At 34.2% G+C, this 22,425-nt stretch overlaps 1 protein-coding gene across 3 annotated transcripts in view; it reads right to left on the bottom strand.

The window, feature by feature from the left end:
• The window catches only part of rdgC (retinal degeneration C), a 445,875-nt gene that overhangs the window by 268,518 nt on the left and 154,932 nt on the right, over positions 1 to 22,425 (bottom strand). For all 3 annotated transcript variants that reach the window (XM_072536987.1, XM_072536994.1, XM_072536978.1), the window contains one exon: positions 2,926 to 3,178. In XM_072536987.1, coding sequence (XP_072393088.1) covers positions 2,926 to 3,172 — 247 coding nt within the window. In that variant the 5' untranslated portion in view covers positions 3,173 to 3,178. The remainder of the gene's footprint in view (positions 1 to 2,925; positions 3,179 to 22,425) is intronic.

Here is a 22,425-nt window from a genome sequence, read left to right as displayed (position 1 = left end):
TCTCGTCTTATTCCTCGTTTCTACATGGATTCCTCCAGAAAATTTTCAAATATCGACCAGTCCCCATGATGAGTTACGAGAAAGGCCCCTATTTTGTGAATCGAGTTCAAAATGTGAAGTAATATTCACATATGAGAGAATGTTATCCACCTCCGCGCGGTTATCTCTTAACCGAATGTTTGCAGGGGGATCATAAATTTACCCTTCATTAGAATATACTAAGGGGAATAAAATTATTAAGAACGTCCTAATTATAATATCAATTTTGAAATACCGAAGCAATATTTTTTCTAAAAATTAACTCTAACAGTTTTATAGATTAGTAAATATACAAATTTGCAATCTCATGCGTACCGAACCACTTTTACCCTTCCCTATAGACAATCGCTGGTACGCTCCCCATTCACCTCTTAGCCAAAGAACGGCAGATGTTATATGATAACCGGAACGGTCAGTTACCCCAGGTAAGAGCGACTGTGAGAGAGCAACTACTAGCAGAATGGCAGAGGGAATGGGAGGCACAGACTACAAAAGCTCAATGGACCAAAATGCTAATCCATGGTGTGGTCGCTTGGTACAGCTGTAAGTTTAAACGAGTGAATTATTATTTTATACAATTTCTGACCGGACGTGGATCTTTTAGGTCTTACACATACGATATCAAGAAAACCAACAATGACATATGCTCTACATGCGGTGAAAGGGACGACTCTGAGCATTGCATCTTCTGGTGTAATGTTTTCGTCCCCGAACAAAATAGGCTTCGTAACAGGATAGGGTTGACAACGCCCAACAATATTATACAGATAGCTATGATCAACAAACAGAACTTCAAAATCATAATAGACCACATAACGGAGATCATGAAAACAAAGATCATACTTGAAAGGGGTGAACAAGCCGGGTGACAGAGATTTTTCTCGCACCACACAAGGGGATACCTATAAATAAGTTTATCTTTATCTCACTTTTTTCTGCTTTGAATATACCTATAGGAGATACACCTGTTACCTATAAACAACCTTTTTTCTTAATTCTGTTTGAGTTAATATACCCAGAGCAGCTACACCGGATATATACGTCACACATATTAGAATAATAATTAAATAGACAACAATAGTAAAAAAATTACTTGCGCATATTTACCCCACACAACTTGTAATGCACTTTCCCCCCATGCTTGGTACTCAGCGACAAGAACTCCTTTAGAACGAAAACTACAGTGAAAAACTAATCTGTCCTAATCTTGTTCCGATAGGAACCAGCTTCCATATCGACAGGTAACCAAAGACACTAAATGTGTAGACTTTTCTCTCTGTTTCATCTTCCTCTTCTTCTTCATTCTATAGTAACATCAGTTTTCCTAACCCCTTTCCCATTTTCCTTCCGGAAATTAACCATATCCTCCCCTAGGTGTATGCCGTTATTAGGTATACATCGTAGGACAAGCCCTAAGACCTTCTACAAGAACACCCTTTCAGACTGCGTAGGATGTCTCCATGTTTCGTTCTCTAATGAACTTATCCGGGGATATTCAGCGTCGAAGAGGAGATGGTTTTAGTTGGTAGGCGACCTGACAGGGGCGCACGATGGTGGCCCGGATTTCGTGTCAACTCTGTGCCGCTCTTGTGTTGTCCTGCCTTCAGGTTGAATCCAACAGTACTAGGGACACCTTCCCTATTCGATTTCGAATCTTTTTATCTCATTCCAAAAAAAAGATTGTCTGTTTTAGGGCGTATCCTTATAGGTTCAGAAAGACAGATACAGATAAATGTCTATACTGCGAATATTCCGACACTGTTATTCACACAATACTGGAGTGTAATAGATGTACAGTGGAGAGAAACATAATGTATATAGAAATAGGTATGAACCCCGTGACTGTGAGAAAGATGATCGTGAACATGACGGGAAGTAACGAGAGATGGAAAAGTGTTCACAATTACACTCAAACAGTAATTAAAAAGAAAGAAGAAGAAGAAAAACACCAACCAGACGAACCTCAGAACAGTCTTAAAGCGACCATCCCACTTTCGGGGTACGGTACGTGCGACAGTCGATTGTTTACAAGTAAGAGAGGGTAGTTTTAGTTGGTAGGCAGGATACCTGAATCTTTGGCACTGCTATCTTTAGTAATACAAATTAAACTAGAACCCAAATTTAAGGACTCAAAATGGAGGGAGCATAAAAAAATTTCGGTCTCCAACCAACCTCCCACTAGGAAAATTCTGTGTGCGCCACTGCCAATATAGCAGGCTATTATTTGGAAAATTTATAAGCTCCGTATTAGTCATAATTGATTAAAATCTAAATTAATAATTTTTATTTTGAGGTGATATCTCACTAACAAAGTTTCAATGTAGAGGGTTGTTTAGTATTCAAGTGTCGCCGTAGCAGACGAACCTAAGCGCTACTTGATCCCCTGGCTAGGTTTCCCCATTCAAATAATGTAAAATACGACGCCCTGCCAGCAGAAGTTTGAGATAATCCACCTTTAATGTAAAGTCTCGACTAAAGTTTGTGAGTGGAATTGATAATAACTGATGTAATCACGTTAAACAAAGAGTGGTCTTTTATCGAAACAACAGAAACTAAATGTTTAGAAATAAAATCGTGAATATTACGTTTGCAAATTTTTATAAAATTTATTACTAGATAGATTCTTACTCTGTAGATCAACGGGCTGGCATACATATGTCAACGTAACTAGTTTAGTGGGTTTATGGTTCGATTTAAGTTCGCAATGTTGTTTTGCACACATAATTTTTGTTGGTATCTTGTTCCAGATACAAAAATCCTAGATCTACAGTCAGGTTTTCTTGTGGTTTTAATATACATGTAAACTACGACACTTTCTTATTATTTTTGTAGGAATATATTTGTGTACTCCAATAAAATTAAAAAAAGACTATATTTGCTACTTACTTTTCTCGATTTTCGTCATACTCATATCCTCGTCTTGCCCGAACCATCTGAGCACCGTTCTCGGTATACACCGTTTTATTTTCCAGCAGTTTTTCTGCTTCGGTTTTTTGTTCGTTTCCGGCGGTTCACTAGAAGCCCGAAGTTCGATATCGGACACGGATTTCGAATCACTATCGGAATATTCATAGTTGATCACGGGTCGCTTACGTCCCTTCATACAGGCGCAGTTTGACGAGAAAAAATCCATTGCTGTCTGAAATAAGAAAAAAAAATGTTATATACAAGACAACAATAAATAATAATTTTTTTAGCGATTATAAGACTGAAAACAAATAATAAAAATTTAAATGGACCGTGTTTTTAATGTCTCTTTAATTGTCTATTATAATATTCTATCACTACAACTTTTTCGGCAGAGTGCCTTTCTCAAGTGATCTATTCTTGGATGTGTTTACAATTTAAAGTCTTTAACGAAATAGGTTGAGGAGGGGAGAACTATTTGTCTCAAGTTGGTCATTCAGAATTGTGTCTGTGTTTTTTAATTTGTTAATTTCTATAGATTCTAATAAAGTTAGCTTAAGCCCTTTATTTTGCATGTGAAGAATTTGAAATTCGTCATTAAAAGAATGATTATGATCTAGAAGGTGAAGTGAGTATGTAGAATATGTTTTCCTATTATTCAATATCTTTCCATATCGTTTTTAAAAGGTATTCGCTTTGTCATAATACTCAAGTTTGAAATATTGGAGTATATATTTGAGTCATAATAACTCGGCATGTTATTAATTTTTGCTCGGGCGCCAGTTTGTGATGGGTAGCTCTTTCGGGGCGACAGACTCAGTAAAACACAGGTTTGAAATAAAAATAAATCTATTTAGTATATATACAATAAATGAAAAATAAAAAAGGAATTCTACGTTGTATACTTATAAAACAAAAATAAAATGAATTCTACGTTCCCGTCTGGGTCCCGCGATGAATGAATTCCCCGGCGAACGTCTATAAAAGAAAAGAAACTAATTATTACTAATAAAGAAATGAAATAGCGGGCCCACGGTAATGTTCAATACACAATACCGACGGGTTCCGCTTGGCTAAGGACAGAGTACGATCCTCAATACGGAAATCTCTCTGTCCGGCTTGGCTCTGTGCAGATCCACGGTAATGTTCAATACACGGTACCGATGGGTTCCGCTTGGTTAAGGACAGAGTATGATCCTTAATACGGAAATCTCTCTGTCCGGGATGGCTCGCAGGTTCACTACACCGGCTAGTCAGGGAGCCTAGAGCGCTAGCTACAAGACTGTCTAATTCCGCTATTCACACGCCTTAAATAGCCGTTCTGAATCCCACTTCGCCATCACGTTGTAGAAGTGGATGCGCAAATATTGACACTCCCACGGTTCGAACTGTTAAACGATCACAGCATCGTTACAATTTTACTTCTCTCACAATATTTATCCTGGCTGTTGCGTTTCCTTTCTTCATCTGTATTTAATTGGGTTCCTGTTCCTTTGTCACTTCTATTCATTTTTTCTATGTTATTAAAACATTTAAATTACGATATCAATTATTAATTATTTATTATTTTAATTTAATTCTAATCTAGACGTTAGATGTTAGATTTAGAGAGGTGGCCTTTTGGCCTATTCCGATGAGACGTTTTTAGATCTATTCTGGTCCTCTAGTCCTAGATAACATTCTCTAGCCTGATCCTTTTCAAATAGTCTAATAGCTTCGAGACTGTAGCTTCCATATAGCTATTTGTCACACTGACACACTGACAAAGAATGTGTTCTGATGTTTCTTCTTCGAGGTGACTGAATATACACAGGTCATCATCTGATAAACCCATCATCAGCTTACAGTGCTCTGTTAGAAGACCTACTATGGCTTTGACTGTTTTCCTGTCTTTACTTATTTGGTCTGCCGTATATTTTAGCGAATGTTCTGTAATTATTTATTTGTTATATTGTAACCATTTCGCATGTCTTTGTGCTGGTGAATTCCTCCACTATTTCAGAGATTTGTGAGCTACCCACTTCCTTGTAACCGTTCTTGTTACTGTCTTTGTAATGCCGCAGAACGGTTCTGGTACAATGAATGGCATTGATGTGCCTTGTTTGGCCATTTCATCTGCTTTTTTATTCCCCTTATGACCCTCGTGCCCTGGTACCCAGGCTAGCGTAATCTTGCTACGGTCTTCTAGTTTATTTGGGCATACACACAATCCCATATTAGCTTAGAATTGACCTCTACAGAATTGGGTCCCTTAAGTGCTACCTGACTATCTGTGAAGATGGTAACTGAATGGAACGTTCTTTCCTGTCTTTCTATTTCTTCCACGCAGTGATGGATTGCCGTTATTTCCGCCTGAAAAACTGTCACATCCTTAGGAAGACTTACTGAGAAATGTATCCCTTGATTTGTCATTTGCACACCCTTCGATGTTTTTGAGCCATCCGTGTAGCCATCAGTCTTTCCTGCCTGGTATCTTAATTGTGAACTTAATTGTTAAAGCTATATCTGGTAGCTGTTGCATTGACAGTTTGCTCCATCACAATATCGGCTTTTAACTCCTCGATTAGCTTTTTATTGTCAGCACCATGCATCTGGCTTATATGTCGCTGACTATGGATTAATCTGTGCATCACTAATCTGGATTCGCCCTGTATAAAGATATGAAGTGGTGGTAGATTCAGCAGGACTTCCAACGCTGCTGTAGGAGTTGTTTGTCTAATTCTAATCTAATTTATTCTACGCGCGGATATGAAATGTGTGATAAGTTTATGTGGCTTTTATTTTAATACTTAATTTCTTGTCTTGTCACTAATTAAGTTTTTATCTATCAAAATACACGTAGGAATGATTAGGGCTCAGTTATATAATAATTTAGTAAATACTTGTTAAAATTATTCAGACTTGTCTCTGATGGTTTTTCTTTAATTCACTACTTCCACCTGTATGCACTAGCTTTTTAACACTTTATATATACAAAACTTAAATATTTGGGTGTGCAGCGGAAGATAGGACAAAGAAGTACTCTTTTTAGTAAACCAAGCTTTCGCAAATATTTATTTGCATCATCAGGGTGCTACAATAAACAAAATTAGTACAAGATACAGAAAAAGAATTAATTTGGCATCTTACACTAATTGAGGTTAGTTGTCGTGATGTTTATCAAATGAAATGAGCAACTCACACAAACTTGTCTACAAACTTAATTGTTTGGGCTGTAAAGGTTCTTATATAGGTCACACCTCCCAAAAAGTTTCAATCTACTAATACAGACAATTCATCATCAACAATATAAGTTTCATTATATATGAGATATACAATACCTCTCCTACTTCTTCTAAAGTAAGTCTTTTTACCTTTTCTGTTTCAAGAAGTTCAGCGTCTATCAGGTATACTATTACCTTCACCTTCACAACCAATTCTTTTGTTTCTGATAAGATAGTTTATAACCTAAATTTTATTTTATGACATGTTCTGTAATTATTTTAACATAATTTTATTTAAGTATTCATGTATATGTGTTTTAAAGTGTTTTAAATATGTATTTGTTAAATAACGTTTTTTTTTCTTAAAAACAATTTTGGATAGTTTTCGCCATCATTTGTAGGGGTCAAATGAGTTGCTCATTTCATTTGATAAACATCACGACAACTAACCTCAATTAGTGTACGATGCAAAATTAATTATTTTTCTGTATTTTGTACTAATTTTGTTTATTGTAGCACCCTGATGATGCAAATAAAGATTTGCGAAAGCTTGGTTTACTAAAAGGAGTACTTCTTTGTCCTATCTTCCGCTGCACACCCAAATATTTGAGTTTTGTATTCTATTTGATCAGCGTTGATGACAAGCGTTTATCGCTTTTTCAGTATTTATATATATATATATATATATATATATATATATATATATATATATATATATATATATATATATATAATCAACAGTATAAACAGTATCATAGTATACAATTTCTAGCGGCAGCTACAGTTAAATATTGAACGACTAGGTACTCTGCATTCTTTATTTAAGTTTTAATATATGGGTGAGCAGTTCTCTTGTTATCTTTAGTAAAAGCCATATTCAATGGCCCTCTTTCTACATCAATTTTATCAAACGCAAGCGGACAAAAAATATTGGCCCTCGTAAATTTTTTTATTCTTTGAAAGTTATAAAACCCTTTTTTTCTTTGTGCTGTTGGGCTCATGAAGTTTCCGATCAGGCATTGCCTTCGTGAGAATAAGAGAAAGTTCAAAAGTCTCCTTTTAGTCCCGTGAATACCAATCAGGGTGCAAAAGTTTTCCACTTAAAGCACTTATTTAAAATTAAAGAAAGTAGAGGAAAACTTGACTAGAATTATTTTCTTTCAAGAAAAAATAGTTGGTGTGGTAGAAACTCGATGAAAAATTGTGGTTTGTATGTAAATGGCTCTCGTAAAGAACAAAGAACAACGAATTACGGTTTCAACTATTAATAAAATTTAATTTTAATAATAAAACAATAAAAACCGTAGTTTTTTTATATTTTCTAAAAAAGCATAGTGATGATTACCAGTGAGATGTCAATTTTTAGTTTACAATTTGTGACTAGATAGAATAGATTTTTCTATTTCACAATATAGAGTTTCTTTTAAAAAATTCACAATATTCGGCATATTGTTCTGAAGCTATTTTGTTGTGGTAGGTATTATAATATAATTTACTTAATATTGGGACTTTCTAAACTAATATTTCAGTTTAAAATCCCTGTACTTTGACGTTTCTATTTCTACTTACTACAGAAATCGGAATAACTCTTATCATTTTTGTCTGGTGTATAACTACCTTTCAGACTTTCCCATACATTTGGCCTTTGCACTTTATCACATGCTTTTTCCATGTCTATAAAAGCTAAACTCAGACAAGAAAATGAAGACGGTGACTCATTTTCACTCATCATTTAATTTTGGTCAAAATACTGTACCAGGTGCAGTTTATAATATGAGGTTTACAAGACCTAAACACCGACTGTAATCGCTTGAAAATCTTCTGATTGCCTTCGTATCAACCGTGACATTGAGTAAAGTTAGCCAACTGTAGTGTCAACGACAGTACGCGTGTTACTTTCAAGTAATTAATTTGTTGCATATTAGATAACCGAAATAAAGTCATAAAATATATACATTTCATCAAATTCCATCAATCAGTGGCGTATCCGCATAAACATAAATATTTAGTATGTATACCCTTAGAATAATGGATTATGTTGTAGATATTGTAAAATTCTTAAAAAATGAATTTACGTGGTAAATAAAGAATACAGTTGTCACCTTTATAGAACAATAGTCACTTAGACGTTAGTAGCAAATAAGGACTAAAAATTGACACTTCTAAAACTAAAGTCATGATAATCAGCAAAGAAAGAATTGAGAGGGTTCAGTTTACCATTAACCAAAAAGTTTAGAACGTGTGCCAAAATACATGTACCTTGGCACTACATTAAATGAGCAGTGGGACCACTCCCAAGAAATAAAAGCTTGAATAGAAAAAGCAAGGGCAGCGTTCATCCAAATGTCCAAGCTGTTCAAATCACACAATTTGAATTTATAACTGAAACTCAGACTCCTCCGGTGTTATATATTCTTCATCTTATTATATGGAGTAGAGTCTTGGACTCTAACGGAAGCAACAACGAAGAGACTGGAAGCGTTTGAAATGTGGACATATAGAAGAATTCTTAAGATATCATGGATGGACAAAATATCAAATGCCAAAATACTCCAAAAACTTAATAAAGAGAAGGAAATAAAGGGCACGGTGAAAAGAAGAAAATTAGAATATTTCGGCCACATCACAAGAAATGAAAGAAAATATAACTGTTAAAATGCATTTTGCAGGGAAAGGTGAATGGTAAAAGAGACGTCGGAAGAAGAAGAATATCTTGGCTCAAGAACTTGAGGACCTGATTTGCGGCATCCACTACATGGCTTTTCAAGGCAGCAGCTAATAAGATTATCATTGCCAGAATGATTGCCAACATTCGTAACGGATAGGCACCAGAAGAAGAAGAAGTCACTTATCTAATTTAGACCTATTGACTACTTACTATACATAGAGTGCGGTTACAATTTTTAAAATACTAATTTTTATAAACACATTGTTGTAGTATATTTAAAGTCAACTGAACCACATAAGAAACTGATAACTTTAAGATAAAATGACTCCAGTTTAGAGGCAACCGTATTTGTGATTTAGTTTATAATTATAAAAGCCCAAAGATGTTTTAACTTTCAGGATTTTTTTATATTATTGCACAAAGCAATGACAGGCATAATTTACAAAACAGTCATTAGACCAATAATGACATACGCAGCAGAAACACGACTTGACACAGAGAGGACAAAAAGAATCTTTAAAACAGCAGAGATGAAAACACTTAAAAAAATTAATGATAAAACACTATGGGACAGAGCTAGAAGTACAGATATACGACGTAGATGCAAAGTGGAGAGCATCAAGGACTAGATAAGACATAGAAGAGTAGAATGGAACAATAATATAAGCCGAATGACAACAAATATGGTCGCCGTTTATTTCGGGTCCACGTTGTACTCTTACAACGGTTAGTTTCTGTCGGTTTTCATTTTCTGTTAGTATATAGTCTATTATGGATTCTTTACCTCTACTAGGCTCTTCTCTTGTAAACGTATGTGTTTGTAAAAGTTATTCGTAGAAGGTATTACAAGTATAACAGTGTCTCTACTTTAATGTATCATAATATTATCTTATAAACTGTAATATTAACTGTAAACGTATTACAGTATACTCCCTCTATAACGAACACGGTTATTACGAGGTTTCGCTTATAACGAGATACATTAGATGTCCCGTGAAATTTCTATTGAACTATAACCGTCTATAGCGAGGCAAATTTGGTTATAGCGAGAGAAAATAAGATCCAAAAACGTGTTTTTTACGTTTTTGGTCGGGTCGTGGCTATAAATAAATACCTTTTCAAACAGCCCCTCAATAAACTTAACTGCAGCCCGCAATAAACTTCTTTACAATGAATAAATACAACTGTTTCATATCTTTAGAAAATATGATAGAATGATACTGGACCATTTAAAGCAGTTAAAAATGACAGAGTTCTTAAAATTGCAGAAGCAATAGTTTATGTTATCCTTGAAAATACGCTTTATACATTATGTAGTTGGAAAAAAATATAAGTACAGATTTTTTGTTTTAACGTATATCATTGATAATAAAAGTAAACAACTCTTTTATGTTTTAATATATTTCATTGACAATAAAAGTAAATAACTTTTTTTCAAAAACGCCATTCAAACAATATTTATTACTTTATTAGCATCTTATATTGCTCCTAATGGCTTCACTATAGGAAGTTAATGGTTTAGAAAACTTCAGATTCATATGTATGCACAGTATTATTATTGTCTGATATAACGAGATCGGCTTATAACGAGGTAATTAGTCTGTCATTTCAGTTCTCGTTATAGAGGGAGTCTACTGTATAACATATCTCGATATACACAAAAATATATATTGTTGTTTTATCTAAATATTTTGCATACTTTTATATTTTCTACACATTATTTTTGATCCTATTGTGTAAAATAAAATATTTGCGAAAATCCAACAGCATTATTTTCCATATGGTATGTTTCGAGCATATCGTTGTTGTGTGTTAAATGCATTAAAACTTTTATTGCGTAACAAAACATAAATCAACCACATTTATGAGAGGTTTCTGTTTGTATGAATTTTAGTTTAGGAAATAAACCGAAACAGTTGAAAATTGTCATGTGTGCGTACATGCATGAAATTGAATTTAAATTGTTGAATCCATTACAAAAATTTATAGTAAGTATTACAAAATTAGACAGATAAATAACAGAGATACTAACATCATGTTTAATAAACAGAGATCAAAATCATATTTCCTTATAGTCTCTTATCCACATTGTGCGTCAACGCCCACAGTAAAGCGTTATATAGAGCGATAAATCCCATTGTTTTCGATCTCATTTAACACTGTTTAAAATAAAATCTTTTGTTTTTTGAGAAGTGTAACAATAAAAATTAAATATGACGACTGTTTACACCATAGAAAAAGTACATACGAGAAAAATATAATGGTACTTTGGGGGCCATTCTGTACAAGAACCCATTAATGTATTTTTACAGCGTTTCAAAATAGGTCAATACACGTAAAAAACTGTAGTGGCCACTTCTCACCAATTTGAAAAGTTTGGCTGTACTAATAGCAGATGTAAAACCTGCTGCCCATCAGACCAATCTGGTAAAAGTAGACAAATTGCGACTTGAAAGAAAAATCTGTGAAGAACACTTTGAAAAGAAACAACTACCATTGTTATTAATTGCAAACCACTCAAGAAATATTTCATGATTTTAAACGGATGAAATTCAGTGAACTTCACAGTTCACTCTGTGAAGAATTAGTCTAAAGCTACTTGAATCAATACCGGTTGATCAGGCAGGTTTCCGACCGAAAAGAACCTGCGCAGCTGCATATACAAGCTCATCCGTATAATCTTTTGTAAATCCACCGCTCGAATAACTAACAGCATGCTAGCCGACCAAACAATTTAAGTAGTTATGAGAACCGACATCTTCGTCCCAAGAAAACTAAAGAATGGACTGCTTCGGGGATCTGTCCTAGCTCCTCTTCTCTTTAGTCTGTGCATCGCTGATATACCAGAAACCAGATCAAGGAAGTTTGGTTACGCCGATGACTGGGTCCTTGTAACAAGGTGTAAGTCATTTGAACAAACAGAAGAAATCCATACGGCGGACTTACATACAGTGAGAAGTATTTCTGTAAATGGAGGCTCCAACCAAACCCTAACAAAACAGAGGTTTCCAGTTTTCACCTAAATAACAAGCTTGCAGGAAGAACACTCAACATCCAATTCTAAAACACCACACTCGCCTACAATAAAACACCAAAGTACCTTGGAGTAACTCTTGACAGAACCCGATCTTTCAAGAAACATCTGTCAAAAACAGCGGAAAAACTTAAATACAGGAACAACATCATCGAGAAACTGTGCGGCACAACATGGGGAGCATCGGCTTCTACCTTGCGATTATCGGCCCTGGGCTTTGTCTTCTAAATCGCGGAATACTGCTCTTCACACTGGCTTAACAGCCCACATATACACAAAGTAGATGCCCTATTGAATAATACAATGAGAATGATTGCTGGTGTTATCAAATCCACCCCTACGCAATGGCTTCCAGTACTGAGCCACATTCCACCACCCAAACTACAACGCATACACTCTCTCACTAGTGAGTACAGAAAGATACTTTGTACTGAGATCCTACCAATCTAGATATAGATGCTGCCAACGGTAACGTCTACGCTCCAGACGACCGCCAATAAAAACAGCGCAAACTGCTGTGGAAAATAAGTTCAACTTAACGACCACTTGAACTCGAGAATGGATGGAATAATAAAATAGCAGCTTAACCTGCATCACACAAAAACCACAAGGTTTTGACTTACCACGCAACACAAGGACTATGCTGAACCGAATCAGAATCCAACACGGCAGATGCGGTTACATGATGCACAAATGGGGTAAACGACCATCTCCAATCTGTGACTGCGGACAACCACAAACTATCTGTCACATTACAAAAATGGGTCCCACAAGATCCTATCATGGCAGGTCAGAGGATTTCCTAATGGCGACTCCAGTCGATAGAATATATAAATAAGTTAGATGTTCGTTTGTAAACATATGTATTATGTTTTATTCAAAATATACGTAAATTTAAATGTAAATGTGTCAAGTGCCATACGATAAATAAATAAATAGAACATTTCCAGACTAAAAAGTTCATTATCAGTAGTAATATCCCCAGGACATTGATAACAGACGAGATAATTTCATAACAATCGAGAGCTCGTTCCTTGGTAACAGCACGAAGCCGAAGGCTGAGTGCTGTTACCAAGCAACGAGCTTGAGAAATTTGTCATGAAATTATGAGGCATTCATCAATGTCCGAGGGATATTCGGCGGATAATTTTTCGAAAAAAAAATCATAACTCAACATAACGAAACATTTATTTATTAAAAGTACAGTTAGTGAAAGTACAATTATTAAAATTTAAGTTAACATTAGATTCTTGACATTTTGAAATTTATTTGGATGAAGTTGTCAAACTCGATCGTGTTGTCATAGGGATTGAAAATTGCACTGAATGCAATTATCAGTCTAATGTTGACACGATTGGGTGAAATTGTTCCACATGACACAAAATGACGAAATTTGAATGGTTGTTAGAACAGTCGAAAAATTATCAGTGTAATATTACCAGATGTACATGAGTCAAGCCACCAAATATCTGGGTAAAAATCCTTAAAAAGTTACAAAATTTGTTGCATGTTATATTACTTTTTAAGGGTTTTTAATCAGATATTTATTGGTTTGACTCATGTATACCTGGTAATATTAAACTGCTGATGGACTTTTTGGTCCGCAAACGTTCTGTGATTAGTACGTAGCCTGAAAGTATATTTTTTAATTATACAGAATGGTCCTTAAGTAATTGTACAAACAGAAACCGTAGATTCTGCACTTTAAAATATTAAGATTTAAGCCAACTTGCTTTAATAAAATATTGATATTAAGAAAGATACAGGGTGTTAAAGTGGAAATTTACAATTTTATTCTTCGCTATAACTTTACGTTTGTAAATATTTTTGGACAAACATTTACAGTTGGATGCTTTTGAGTAGAATAAAATATAATTTTATACATACTTTAATGTAACTAATAGAGAGCGCCACATATGCCACATGTGTGGCATAAATTTGGGCTTAACTTTTATGCTCTTTCAGTTAGCTCTATTTGCACTTATGCTGTATTATGTAAAGCACTGAATACTTGTAGATAAGCATAATTCATAACATATCATGATATTAAAACAACTCAAAGATGATAATGTAACATCACAAAATGCTTTGTTATGGGTGCCAAATGTCTTAGTGGAGAGAAGATTCTTCATCTTCTTCTTTAGGTGCCGTGTCCGTATTTTCGCTTCTTAGGTTTCTATAATGACGTTGTATTACTTTTTCTCTATTGTAAAACGATGAAAACCCAAAATATGTGGTTTATGCAAGATGGTACACCACCACATTCTAGAGAGAAAGCAGTTAGAACATACTTAAATACAACTTTTCTAAACGTTGGATTGGTCGTGGTAGTCATATTCCTTGGCAATGTGGTGAAATATTGATATAATTATTTAATTCATAAAAAATCCGAAAAGAATATTTATTATTCATTACGTAAATTGTTGACCCATTTTTATTAGGACAAATAGAAACTAGAGCACAGGTATTAAATAACACATATGTATCTTGTTTCATAATACTTTCTCTACAAATCTAACCTTAAAAACTCAGCATTTTTACAAAAACATTATCGTTGGCCTAATAACCGATATTGTTATAAATATAGTAAACACACAGGCAATTTAGTTCAGCATAATATTAGTTCGTTATTAAATCATAATAGTCCATTTGTTTTAGATGTAATTATAGTTACTCGTAAGCTGTAACGTAATCATATAAATAAGTAATGTCATCGATAGGTTATTCCGTGTGTATATAAGTAACTAATGAACAAGATACATCACAGTTTAATACATTATTTAACCTCTGTGGGCGCATTAAAACAACGTGTCTATAAGAATGCCATAAACATTCGCAACCAACTATGGGAAGAAATAAATACTGCAGCAGTTTCTTTAGAACCAATGATGCTATTTAATATAAGACGATCTTTTATGGAATATATTGACAAATGAATTAAAGAAAATGGTTGACATATCGAACACTTACTTTGACAAAAAGTTATGTTATTTAGTTTAACTATTTCTTAATTTGGTTTGTAAACAAAATGTTTTGATTATGACTTTAATTTAACATAAAAAGTAAAATGTTTGATGTAAAATCCTATTATTCTGTTATTTTGTCAAATCCTATTATTAATTATCCTGCTGATATATTTATTTTATTTAATATTTCGTTAACTATTAACTTTAGTTAAAGGTATTTTATACCAAAATTTAGAAGTATTAATGTTTTTGTCTATTTTTTCTTCGTTGCCTGAGTAATTGCCTTAAATCAGAATTGTGCAGCTGATTGGTAAAATGCGATTATCTCGAAAACTATTGAGTTCTGAGGTTATTAACAGGTATATCTTTTTTTTGTTAAAATAATGTATCTTTATAATTTTTTATCCCAAATACAGGTAACTTAAAGAGCAAAAAAGTTAAGTGAAAATGTATAACACATATGTGGCATATGTGACGCCCTCTATCAGTTACATGAAAGTGTGCATCAAATTATAATTTCTCATATTTAAAATAACCCAGCTGTAAATTTTTATATATAAATGTTTACAAACATGAAAGTTATAGCGAAAAATAAAATTTTAAATTTGCACTTTAACACCCTGTATCTTTCTTAATATCAACATTTTATTAAAGCAATTTGGCTTAAATCGTAATATTTTAAAGTGTAGAATCTACTATTTCTTTTTGTACAATTACTTAAGGACCACCCTGTATACCTTTTATGAAGGATTTTTAAATATAACTTTTTAATCTATAATCTTGCTCTTTTGTTATTTCTGCCCTTTCGTTTTTTGCTTCAACAAGTTGTCCCAATGAAAAAAACATTTTTCATTTTATCCCATTTCTGTAGCTCTTATTTTTTTAGCAACGTCGTCGTCATCATCTGTTCATTTAAAAAGAATAACAATAGAAGCAACTATTCCTCCGGTTTACGCCTCTGGTTTTATGATTAAAGTTTATTGAATATAAATGACGGGACAAAGGCCCATTAAACTTAAACAGAATCTAATTGCGTGCCCAATACGAGCTCTAAACGTGTTAAAAGGTATACACTAAATTAGGTGTATGGAGATTTGTGAACTTTAGGGTCTCGGCATAGACAATTCAATTATACGCTCTCTACACTTTAAAAGCATGAGCCAATTTCGCTATTACACAAACAATTGGGAGAAACAATAATTTGGTATTAAAAGAACCGGAAGTGAAAATTCGCTTTTGAAATTATTCTGCAAGTGTCTTATTGCGGACTCTATTGTTAAACATATTGTTAAATTAAAAGCGCAAATAGAGGTTGCTCAAATACAATTTACTAATGTTTGTATTTTGAGAACGATTTCGGAAGTGGAAATTGAAACGTCAATAAACGTACTTTACCCTTTAATTGTGGCTTATTCCCATTTAAATAGTAATTACTTGTGTTATAGGTTGTTGGTTAACTAGTAATTGACCAGGTGGTATCCTATTTTTGCTTATAAACATGTATTTGGTTTTTTTGATGTTAAAATCAAGCCCAAACCTGCTACTTACTTCTGCCACCCTGGAGACAAGTGTCTGCAGACCTTTAAGACTGTCTGCAAAAATGACAGTATCATCAGCGTATCTTATGTTGTTCAATCGTTCTCCGTTTATAAGTATTCCCTCGTCTATGTCCGTTAGCGCTAGGTTCATAATGTGCTCTGAATATGTATTGAACAATAATGGGGACAATATACATCCCTGTCGCACACCTCTTTTTATCTTTATGTCGTCTGTTAACTGATCCCCAACTCTAACAGCTGCAGTTTGTTTGTAATAGATATTGTTTATTATACGGCGATCTCTGCTGTCTAGACCAATTGAATTTAATATTTTCATCAGTTCGTCATGTTTTATTCTATCGAACGCTTTCTGGTAATCAACAAAACACACATATGTATCACAATTCACGTCTCTACATCTTTGAAAGAGAACTTGTATTGCGAAAAGTGCCTCTCGAGTACCCAATGCATCCCTGAAGCTGAATTGTCTGTTTGTCATGTGTTCTTCACACTTTTTATATATTCTTTTATTTACAATTTTTAAAAAAGTTTTCAGGAGATGGCTCATAAGGCTTATTATTCGATAATCTTCACATTTTTTGGCATTGGGTTTTTTAGGGATTGTTATAAAAGTTGATCTTAGCCACTGTTGGGGTATTTTTCCACTTTGGTATATATTGTTGAAGATCAAGGTAAGTCTTTTTACTTCGTCTTTATCCATAATTTTCAAAAATTCTGAGTAAAACTCGTCTGGTCCTGCGGCCTTTCCCTCCTTAATGTTGTTTATAGCAGCTTCTACTGCCGCTTCGAGAACAGGTGGTCCGGTATCTTCATTTTTATTTTGTGTGATTTTGACATTCCTACCGTTTTCAAATGTTGTTGTCACGTAGTTCATCCATGTTGTTTTTTTTTCTTCAATATCAACTATTGGATTTCCTTGAGCGTCTGTTAAGTGTACCGGCCTTTTTGATTTATAGATGTCTGCTGCTTCTTTGATATTTTTGTGGAGGTTGAACGAATCATGTTTACGTTCCAATATCTCGATTTCTTCACACTGTTCTTCTAGATTTCTATTTTTAGCTTCCCTGACAGCTTTTTTTTATCTCTTTGTTAGAAATTGATATGCAACGTAGTCTTTCCGCTTGGATTCTCTTCTTCTGTCCATCATCTGTAATGTACTGACGGTCATCCATGGTTTTCTCTTTTCTGTTTTTTTTTTCGGTCGCAGGTATTGGTCTTATATTTCCTTTCCAATGTTTATTTCTGTGTCAACATCATTAACTACTTCTGACTTAGATATGTTGTTCTTCAGATATTCCCGTACTTATCTTATAGGATATCTTATAGGATTAGGTTTGTGGATTTTTTTAAATTTTAGACGAAACTTAGCGACAAGTGGGTTATGGTCTGACTTAATATGAGCACCAGGGTAGGTTTTCACTGATGTTATTGAGTTTTTGAATCTTTTATTTATTAAAATAATGACCTTACATAGACCAGGATATTAATTCTCTTTGTAAAAATTGTTTAGAATGCAATAAGCACAAGAACAACCCAACTAAAGATAACTCTCATATATGGGAGCCACCAAAATTTTGCTTTGAAAGAGTGCATGCTGTTTACGCTGGACCTTTCAATGGAGGTTATTATTTTATATTAGTAGATTCCTTCAGCAAATGGCCTAAAATTCAGTTTACAAAAAATACTACTACAAAAACTACTATTCAAATTTGCCGAAAAATGTTTGCAACTTTTGGTATTCCTAAAGTTTTTGTTACTGAAAAGGGTATACAATTCGACTCTCATGAGTTTAGAAGTTTCGTGAAAGATAATGGAATCACACAAAAAATTACTTAAACCTTCGTGTAGTGATAGAGTTACATATACTGACAAAAGGGTTATTACATTATTTAATTTAGTTAAATGACTTTAGAATCTGGAAATGTCATGTAGACCAAATACGGCAAATTGGAGAATATACACCATCTCAAAATAATCAGACATGTTACATTCCAGATACCATAACTCACAATTTGGTTGCAAGGAAGGCATCCATTTCAGAGCATAGTGTCTCACCACCACCTACCGAAGTGACTACCGAGGAATCGGAAATTCCAAATAATATGGAAAGTTCCATAGTACATAGTTCCATTGTACGTGGAACTCAAACTGAAATTGAGGAACCCGTTTTAAGGCGTTCCACTAAAGTAAGAAAAGCTGCTACGAGATTGAATTTGTAAGTACTTTACTTTTAGTTATGTTTTGTAACTCGTGATCAAGAAAGAAGGTGTTATGTTCATGAAAAACTCCCTAACAAGAAATGTAAGTATATGACGCTGAAGGACGGCTGTCTCTCGAGGATTCATCAAAAGATCACGTTTGTATACTTTTCCGAAATAAAATATTTTTACATTATTACATTACGTTATTACAATATTAATAAGGTGATTAATTACAATTAAGTCTTTAAAATACGAAAGGTATAACAGCCTTTTATATAGATAGATATGTGTAGATTTATTATTATTATTATTAATCCATTAGGGTTTGATGTACTAAATACTACTGACTTTACAATATCACCAAACCAACCCACATTCCCTTTTGCGAAAGATGCAGACGAATCATAAATGAATTAAACCTTAAAGTTTTCGAAATCTATTCTAGCAAGATGCCAACTTCCCCTCCTCTGTTTTCCCACATACCATGACCTTGGTTTTACTTTCATTAATTCTCAGGTTACGTTTTTCGAGTTTATCTCTCCATATCTGGAGGTTTCTCTTAAGTGCGTCCTCGTTTCTTCCAAATATGACGAGGTCATCTGCAAATGCGCACTCCGTTATCTGTATCATTTCCAGGTTTCTATGTCCAACAAATATTCTCGATGTTTCTTCTCTAGTTTCTTTCATTACATCATCTAGTACAATATTGAACAGGATGGGGCCTAGTACACCTCCTTGTCGTAAGCCATCATTGACTCTAAACTCTTCTGATTCCATATTATCTATTCTTACTCTGTTTCTTGTGTTCTTGTATAGGCTCATAATAGCTTTTCTGAGTTTGCTGTCTACTTCTCTGTTTCTTAGGCTTTTGTCTATTTCGGTTCGCGGGGTTCTATCAAATGCTTTTTCGAGGTCTATGAAGGCTTGGTATAGTTCCGTGCTTGTATTTCGTGCATTTTGTATTAGATGCTTGAGTGTAAAAACATGGTTATGGATGCTTCTTCCCTTCCTGAAACCGCTCTGTGACTGCTCCAGCTTATGGTCTACTTCTTGTAGTAGTCTTTTCTCCAGTACTCGTTCATAAACTTTGGAAGGGATACTCAGGAGAGTTATACCTCTGTAGTTGCTGCATTCTCGTCTGTCACCTTTTTTAAAAATGGGTAGAATAACGCCCACTTCCCAGTCTTTTGGGATCTTGTTCTCATTCCATGCTTTATTGCAAACTTTTCTAAGCATTTCATTTCCATTTTCTCCCATATTTTTTAGCATTTCCGCAGTTATCTTATCATCAGCACCAGCTGCCTTTCCTCTTTTGAGCCTGAGTATTATTTCTCTTATTTCTTCTATTGTTATTTCGTTTTGGTTTGGGTTCTCATATGGGTTTTCTTCAGTGTTGTCTATTTCATTATTATAGTCTTTTTGAGTCAGAAGGTCTTCGAAATATTCTCTCCACCTGTTCATAATATTTTCGTTCTCGCAGAGGATGTGGCCATCTTTGTTTTTAATTTGTTTTGGTGTTTGTTGTCTGTTCTCTGTTCTTAGGCTTCTCAGAGTTTTGTAAAATAGTTTTGGCAAAAGATGTCACAGAGATAAAGAACGACCAAAAGAGCAGTAAAGAAGCAATAGAACAGCTCATCGAAGATAATAAAAAGTTAAAGAAGGAATACAAAGACCTAAAACAAGAAAACAAGGAAATCAAAGAGGGATTGAAAGAAATCAAGGAGAATATGGAATTTATGGAAAAACAAAGGAGGAAAAACAATGTAGTGTTGAATGGTATATTAATAGATACCTATGATCAAAGAGTAATAAAAGAGGCGATGCTGAATATATTCAAAACATATATGGGAATTGAGGTCAAAATTAAAGATGCATACAAGTTGGGAACAAAAACCTGTCTGATCGAACTAGAAGATCAGGAAGAAAAAATCAAAGTCATGAAGAACAAGTACAAGCTAAAAAACCACAAGGAAGAAAAAATATATATCAACAACGACACCACAATGAAAGAAAGAGAAATACAAAAAACTATAAGAATGATTGCACGAGAAGAGAGAGATAAAGGCAACGACGTAAAGATTGGCACAAATAAATTGTGGGTATAAATAAGGAAGAATGGAAATGGAATAATAAAGAAAATAAGATGGACAAACCAAAAAACTAATAAAAAACGGCAATGGAAAAACGATGACGAAACAGGCAATGAACAAGGACATGAGTAGTAAGAGGTCTCAACGGCAAGGAAACTGAACTTGTAGAAGAATTTAATAAGGCTAAAATAGACATACTAGGAATCACAGAGACCAAAAGAAAAGGTAACAGCACACAGTTTCTGGAAAATGGCCATTTTTTAATACTCAGTGGAGTACCCCCGTCAGAAAGAGCACGTGAAGGATTTGGTTGTCTCATCAATAGAAACTTGACTAGTAGCATCAAAGATTGGGAATGTATTACCGAAAGGATTCTAAAAATTAGAATGACAACCGAAGAGAAGAAACCAGTCAACATCTTTGTTATATATGGACCAAACGATACCGAAAGAGCGAACACCAAGGACATTTTTTGGGAAAAGGCGACGAAGATCATAGATAGTGCAGAAAGTAACATAATAATAATTGGCGATCTCAATGGTAGAGTAGGCGTAAAAGACCAAGAATCCTCGGATGTACTAGGACAACACGGAGAACAAGTAAGAAACAATAATGGTCAACGAATTATAGACTTTTGTAGAGAGAATGACCTGATAATTATGAATTCGTTTTTTCAACACAAAGATGTGCACAAATATACCAGAGAAGTCAAGAGTAGAGGAGAAAAGTCCATTATTGACTATGTATTGGTAAACAGACCTTTAAGACAATGTATGAAAGATGTCAGAGTCAGAAGGGGAGCAGAAATATATAGCGACCATTATCTGGTAGTATCCCAAACTAATATCGGTGTGGAACAAAAATGCACGCAGAAGGTACCAAGAAAAAGAGACACAACCCCAAGAAATCGCACCAACGCAGTTATTAGGTCATACAAGTTAGCAGATAAGAAAATAGCACAGAAATACAAAAGCTATGTGAATAATAGTCTACAAAAGCACTTAAACCAGAACTATGGCTAAGAAGAAACTTGGCAAAAACTTAAAGAATCCCTCTTAGATGGGGCAAGCAAATCTGCGGAATAGCTAAAATCAATAAAAACAGACAATGTACGAATTGGTGGAGTAATGAAATAAAAGAAGAGGTCAAATCCAAGAAGTTAGCGTGGAAAAAATATCTAGGGAACCAGAATGCAGAAAGCTATCAAAAATATAAGCAACAGAGGGCAAAAGTAAAAGACATGGTGATTAAAGCAAAAAAGAAAAGCTGGGAGGATTTTGGGAATAAGCTGGAGAAGGACTACCACACTAACCAAAAATAAACTATTTATACAAAATTTAATTGTTACGCTATTCTATTATTGTTAATACTTTTTCTTTTTTCGCTAATAGCCTTACAGGCTGATGCGAGTTTGTAAAATGTGAAAGACTAATTAGAATACCTGATTTTTATTTTGTGTCATAAATAAGTGTTTTATATGTAATACCACAGACTTACTATCATAAATAATGATTCTATCAATATATTATGCAGACTAAAAATCAATCTTGTAAAACTGCCTTTTTTACATTTCCGACAAACCATAAATATTACTGCATTAACAGCCCTGACATTCTATTGTTGATTTAATAATTATGATATATTTAGCATAGTCTAATAAATTTCCCTTTTAAGTTGCCCGTGGAGTGTTACAATACTTCTCTCACTAATGAAGTTTCAGCTCTCGCCGAATACAATGTCTGTCTTAAATCCTCCTAT

This window comes from Diabrotica undecimpunctata, chromosome 1 (assembly GCF_040954645.1).
Source record: "Diabrotica undecimpunctata isolate CICGRU chromosome 1, icDiaUnde3, whole genome shotgun sequence".
Taxonomy (NCBI): domain Eukaryota; kingdom Metazoa; phylum Arthropoda; class Insecta; order Coleoptera; family Chrysomelidae; genus Diabrotica; species Diabrotica undecimpunctata.
The sequence above is the reverse complement of the archived record's forward strand: the minus strand, read 5'-3'. Positions and strand labels throughout refer to the sequence as shown.